Genomic DNA, 6,428 nt, shown 5'->3' with positions numbered 1-6,428 from the left:
ATGTGCCTGGTTGAGTGTGACTTAAGATGGGGTATCCCTCAAGACACCCCTTCGGGTCAGATATTCTCCACTTGCCTAGAAGAGCTGGACAGATGCCACCAGGACACATTGGGAAAGCCTTTTATGGTTATACTACTTGGAGAACGGTAATATTCTGCTTGTCTCATGATCACATAGATCTGATCAAGAAAAATAATATAAATAAAAACTTCTATTTGATCAATTGTGTGCTAAATTCCTAACATTCTTTCACCTGTGACTTTCTTTACTGTACAGCACTGGTTTGCAGTCATGATTCCTAAAGAACTGCAGATTAATTCCAAGATTTTGTTACACCGTGTGATCAAACACTTCATAAATAACAAAAATGTAGTTTAAATAGACCTGTCAACGCTTAAATATCTGGCTGATGTTAAGGGAATTTGACAGAGATAGTTCTTTGCCCAGTGTTAAATCGTATTCGGTAAACATTTCTGATGCCCAATGTAAGCAGACCTACAGATAAACTTTGGCAATCCTCTTTCTTTGGGTTTTTAAAATGTTTTTTTTTACTTTAACCTTTCCATTTATTGTAATTTACACAACGTTAAAATATACAAAATACCGGTTACCATATCATCCCAGGAGTGTGCAAAAGTAGAAAAAAGTACTAAGAAATTACATACTGAATAACATAATAAAAACCTTAAGCGAAGATCACAAATAAAGCATAGAAATGCAACCTAGAGGCAAATGGTGAATCTGAATCTGACGTGTCTTCCACGACTCCCACCCCAGAGCGCCATCGTGTAAAGCTTAGGGATCGGAGAAATAAATAACTAAAACAGTACATGTGGACAACAAAATATATTTGTTTTTATCAGTGCTCCAAAATACTTCTCAAATGGTCTTTGCAGTTCCATTATGTTTATAGCTGATATAAATACTTAAAGCTTATGTTTTTAAAGACCTCTGCAAGAACAAAAAGGTCCAATTGGACATTCTAGCTCTAATTGTGTTACAATATGTTGACCACAAAAAAAAACTCTTACTTTCATTGCACATGCAGTAATGTCACTTTAGATAAGATAAAGATGCGGTAGTGTCATGTAAAATGGGGCAAATTGCTTCTAAACCTGACATTGATAACATTTCCAGTCACCACTCTGTCTGTTTAATGAATTAAAAGCTTTGCAATTGTATTATATGTTACTGAAGTGCGACGATGTGCTCAGACTTGGGTAACCTGAAACCTGTTTGATCATTGAGGAACAATCATGAGCTTTAGTAGGCTAGGTTTAAAAAAGGAACTCAATAACTGACATCACTTATTTAGACAGTAAAGACATAGTTAAGGTGTAATAAATATATTTTCTAAAATGTAAAATTAATTAATCTAGCTTCCAGACAAGCCATTGGCTATTTAAAATTGTAACCATTTAGTTACCTCCCCTGCCAGACAGACTCCAAAAATCAATCCCAGCAAGTCTGAAACTCACAGGCATAAAACAGTGACTTCTCTCTTTACATATCAGAGATAAGATGCAAGTGTTGAAAATAAAATTATGTAAGTTTGTGTTTCTACCCAAAGGCATTATTTTACAAAGAGCAAGATAGCCCCAATACTAGCCTTTTTCTATTCTAAATTTTTTGACTTTCAGGTAAAATTGAATAAACATATTTTTCAGAATCCATTAACATTGGGGTGAGGTATTGATCATATTCATGATCTGAGTGGAAGTGCTAAGAAAATTCACTTTTAGCTAGATGTGTCCTAGTTCTAGCAACTACAGTGGCTACTCAACTCAAGGGCACAGTGTTCACAGAGCCTTCAAGAGCTTGCCGAAGTACTGAATGTTTTTCCATAGGATTCAACTAGGTTTAAAGTAGTGAGGGGCTCAATGAGCCGTTAATAAAAATATTTATGTCGACTAAATTGACAGGCAAATTGTGCCTGTAGTAAATTGAATTTATAGGCTTTTATAAGGCAGTATTTGGAGATCAACAACAGCAAATTAGCAGCATAGGGTTAGGAGTGACAGGGGCGAGCAAGCCACACGTTAATGGGCCTTTTGTGTCAGCATCAAAGATGAGCAATTGTGAGCTTGCAAACAAGGGCAAGGCAACTTACACGTGTGGAGTATTATGAAAGAAAATTGTCTTTTTTTAGTATGTGGACATATTCTATACAGAATGAGGGGTGCCTGGCTAGTAGATCTGAGATATGTATATGAGATCCTCATGGACCCTCTGCAAATCATTAAGAAAACCAGAACAAAATCTTTTCATGATTCGTTGGCACTCTTCCCCAGTGGCCTCCTCATAAGTGGATAGTTAAGAGTCACACTGGAGTTAAACTGGGAAACTGCATACCAAGTACCACTTCAGAAAGCAGCTTCAACACATCATCGGAACCAGATCAACTCATCCCTATCCAAGCAGTCCTCTCCTATTGTCTCACTTCCCCCTCAACCACCGACTAGATTGTAAGCTCGCAAGAGCAGGACCCTCTTCTCCTTTGCACCAGTTTGTTATTGTATGTGTTTATAAATTGTTCTTCTGACTGTAACAGCGCTGCGGAATCTGCTGGCCCTTTATAAATAAATGTAATGTAATGAGGGGAGCTAGACACCCCCAGATTCTGTACAGTATATACACCAGGCTTTTATTTTTTATATATATATATATGTGTATGGACTACTGTCATTGTAATTCTTGCCTTGTGAATCTGTTTTGTGGATTTGGCAGTCCTGCATTTTTTGTACCTTTGTAATTTGTTTCCTATCCCTTGTTTCCTATTGAAGTGCTGGTTGGATACCAGATGTTGCTGAGGTTCCTCAGGAAATTGTGGAGAAGTATCCATGGGTCCATGGCATGTCTGTAACTGGAACGGAGATACTGCATGGGGCGTACATGAACAGCAATCCCAATGCTGCTTTCTGTCTTCGGAGTCCTTCCTTTCTGGCCCAGCTTCCCTCACATGACCTGCCTCGATATCAGCAGAAGGGTTGGAGTGCACTAATGTTGCAGTCCCTAAAGGAACAAGTGTGGAAGCGCTTTCCCAAAGAGCAAATTCTGACATATGATTGTCAATTGCTGGGCACAGACAGCTCTACTGGAGTTGATAGGGTAATTTATTTAGTATGCAGAGATTGACTTGTGCACAATGTGAAATAGCGGTCAGTTTTAATCTGTCTCAGAGTAGCACTGATATAAGGTGTTATTTGAAAGAAAAAAAATAATCCATATGAATATAAAATTTCAATTAGGTGAAGCTGGGGTTTTCTGATGAATTCTGCACTTGGATTCTAAAGTTCCTACAGACAAGGATCCTCCAGACATTCCAAGAGGAATCTGAGATGTTGCAGGCAGAGGAGCCCTCTTGGTAAGACAGGTGTAATTTTCTTAAATATTAATTTATATTAATAAACCATTAATATAGGAAGGGTTTGTTTTAGAGCAAAACATAACATATCTGCTTATTATCCTATATCAAGGATCTGTGTTAAAAAGCCATATATGCTGTTCCTTAGGGAGCAAACAGAAAAAGCTCAGCATCAACTGTTCCTGTGGCAAAAAAATCAAGTGTTCCTAGGCCGTGAGCTGGAGGTGCAAAGAATACTTGAGTTCCTGCATGTGGATCCAGCTGACCTTAAGCAACAATCCAATAAACCAGAACATAAATGGACAGAAGAAGGAGCAATCAATCCAGGGATTCCTTTGTACGAGGTCATAGGAGAACCTGGCTTGGGCAAATCGTCTCTGATTGCTGCCTGCATAAACAAAGCAATAGAGGTCAGAGCAACGCATACCTTCTAGGGATACTGCTTTAACATAGTATGTAAAATCAAATCTGATGTAACTTAAGTAAGTGTGTCACTTAGGTGTCTTGTCATCCACAGCTCCCTTGCAGCACAGTATTTTACCATTTTGTTGGCTGTTGCCCTTCGTCAGTCCAGCTTTCAAATATTGTGATGCGTTTGTGCTGTCACCTTATGCCAGCTGCACAAGGTATGATGTCCAAAGGTCAGTTCCTTTGAACATTGTTTACATGGTCAGGATAGGATCTATCCACCTTCCTTGTTTCATTAAAAAGAAAAATCCTGTTCACAATCTCCATATTCATTGTATGCTGGGTTTGTTTTTTCAATGTGCTTTTTTTTTAAGAACTAGATGATATTCTCCTAAAGCTGAAAAACCATTCGGGGAATGAGGAAATGAAAGATATTCTGCAAAAGGTTTTGGCAGCAGCTCCTATCTCCAAAGACATGGTTCTATATATATTTATTGATGGTATAAACCAGGTAATGTGTGTGTCAGGTTAATAATGGGAATAAAGTCACGTGTGTTAGTCTTCTTGGACCATTCGATTTTTCTTCTGTACAGATAAATACATTTGCTAGTAGTTCAGAGGCCTATGAATCTATATTATAAATCCAGTTAGTCTCAAGTTTACGGTTGTCTTTGATTTCAACCTCTTTTCCCCCCACAGCTCTCAGTACCATCTGATGTATCAGAACTTTTGTCCTGGCTGAGTACAGAGGGGTTCTTATCCCCTTTCTGCAGGTGTGTTATCAGCAGGACCCCAAGATCAGTCTCCATTCAATCTGCTTACAACTTACACCTGGAGCCTCTTCCCCTAGAGTCTGCACAACGCCTGGCAGTCACATACCTTTCTCGTTATAACAAGGTGACTGCATGATTAAGGTTTGCAGGGACAGGGAAAGGCATTATGTGGGTAATCGAATGGGTAATCGAGAGTCCAATGTCAGAGAATGAAAAATAAAAGAGAGAGTGAGAAGCCAAAATAAGAAAAAGCTGAGAAACAGAAGAGATGGGATTCAGAGCTGGTATACGATTAGAAGGACAAACAGGAACAAATACAGACTGGAGTAACAAACATAAATGTGAGTAGTTGCATGCCCCAATAAAGAGAGGCAGAGCTCTGATGGTTCTTTGTAGAAGTCATACAAAGTAGGTTTGGAAGGTCAGACATTATTATACAGAAGGAAATATTAATTTTGAACAAAAGTTCTATTGATGTCGAGATTCTTGCTTTGCCCATAACTTGCAGTTGTCTGAAATTTTGAATTCCTGGTCAGAATACCAATCCCTTCAAAACCTGCAAATATTATGCAAAGCCTTTGGGTAGCTTTTGAGGACCAAACTACAGAATATTTTTGTTTTGCTATATGGTGCTATGAGAACTTCAGCCAAATCCTGTGGGCAGACCTCCCCAAAAAGTAGTAGTTGAGCTCTTAACACTTTTTAAAGCTAGTAAATCCAAGCTGTAGTTCAAAACTTCCCTAGTAGTGGGCGTGCTATCAGAGTCCCTTTACATCCCCCTCATCTCCCCAGCTGCTCTCAGGCCGTCAGGCCCTTTAGCAGTTGGGGAGATGAGGGGGATGTAGGAGCTGAGGCAGCACCTTACTAGGTCAGATTTAAAAAAACAAAATCCCTGCAGTGCCAACAAATGATTGTAGCTCTCTGGCAATGCATGAGTTAATGAATCTTCATTGAGATATCTAACGAGGGTGGTTGAGAGGGATGATAGGGGTATAGGGACTGAGGTAGCTAAATGGGGCACTTAAGGGGTTGAGACTGCAAATTAGGTTCAAAGGGCAAGGTGAGGGTGATAAGGGTGGCTGAATGGGACAGTTGGGATCGAGGGAACATATAGGGGTCAGATGGTATGTGAAGGGGTGACTGAAGGGGGCAGATGGAGAAATTATGCCTTAAGGGGCAGAAAGAAAGCTGAGGTGGCAAGCAGTTGGGTTGATGCATCAGATAGAGGCTGATATGGCTGAAGAGAGTAGTTTTGGGGTAAGATGTCATATGATGGCATTTGAGGGACTGAGGTGGCTGAAGACAGTAGTTTTGGGGTAAGATGAGGTGGCTGAAGAGGGCAGTTAGATTGCTTAGGAGGCTGATATGGATGTTACCAGTGATGTCAAAGATGTCTGATGAAGGCAGGTAAGGTGGTACATGGGGTCAAAGGGCTGCACCAGTACTTTTACCTAGCTCCTCCAAACATCACTTGGCAACACTAACTTTACACTTATTTAATGCCGTGGCAGCACTTCTGTTAAATCCAGAGCACTGGCATATAATATCGCAAAATGTAACTTTCAACTTTCAGTACAATTGATGATGTAATTTGTGATGTCATCACTGTCATTGATATAGTTTGTGATGTCATTAGCAAAAGCACATGAGGAAGCTAAATTTTAAGAACGTTATCTTGTATTTCTGGCTTTTTTTTATATTTAAGCAAAAAATGAAGTTTAGCGTTAACAAATGTTTTTTCAGCCATTAAATAATAAATAGTTTAACAGTTTTTACTTTTAATAGGCTGTTCTTCCTCTGTGCAGACCCTGAGCTCTGAGCAGATCCACCTCCTTATGCAGAAGACTACCTCCCAAAATCCTCTGTGGCTTTCTATGTCCTGT

General features: G+C 39.4%; 1 protein-coding gene across 1 annotated transcript; it reads left to right on the top strand.

Annotated features, from left to right (window-relative positions):
- LOC128468417 (telomerase protein component 1-like) lies at positions 1–6,428 on the top strand. Its single transcript, XM_053450174.1, has 8 exons — positions 1–146; positions 2,784–3,108; positions 3,249–3,364; positions 3,513–3,774; positions 3,882–3,990; positions 4,147–4,283; positions 4,472–4,669; positions 6,331–6,428. The coding sequence occupies exons 1-8, from the start codon at positions 1–3 to the stop codon at positions 6,355–6,357; spliced, it is 1,320 nt and encodes a 439-aa protein (XP_053306149.1). The 3' UTR covers positions 6,358–6,428.

Source organism: Spea bombifrons, chromosome 1 (assembly GCF_027358695.1).
Source record: "Spea bombifrons isolate aSpeBom1 chromosome 1, aSpeBom1.2.pri, whole genome shotgun sequence".
NCBI classification, from domain to species: domain Eukaryota; kingdom Metazoa; phylum Chordata; class Amphibia; order Anura; family Pelobatidae; genus Spea; species Spea bombifrons.
Note: the sequence above shows the minus strand (reverse complement) of the source record. Positions and strands in the feature narration are given on the sequence as shown.

Coding starts and splice junctions, on each gene's coding strand:
- LOC128468417 (XM_053450174.1), top strand. CDS start 1: ATGTGCCTGGTTGAGTGTGACTTAAGATGGGGTATCCCTCAAGACACC. Junction 147..2,783: donor GTTATACTACTTGGAGAACG/GTAATATTCTGC, acceptor TTCCTATTGAAG/TGCTGGTTGGATACCAGATG. Junction 3,775..3,881: donor GCATAAACAAAGCAATAGAG/GTCAGAGCAACG, acceptor TGTCATCCACAG/CTCCCTTGCAGCACAGTATT.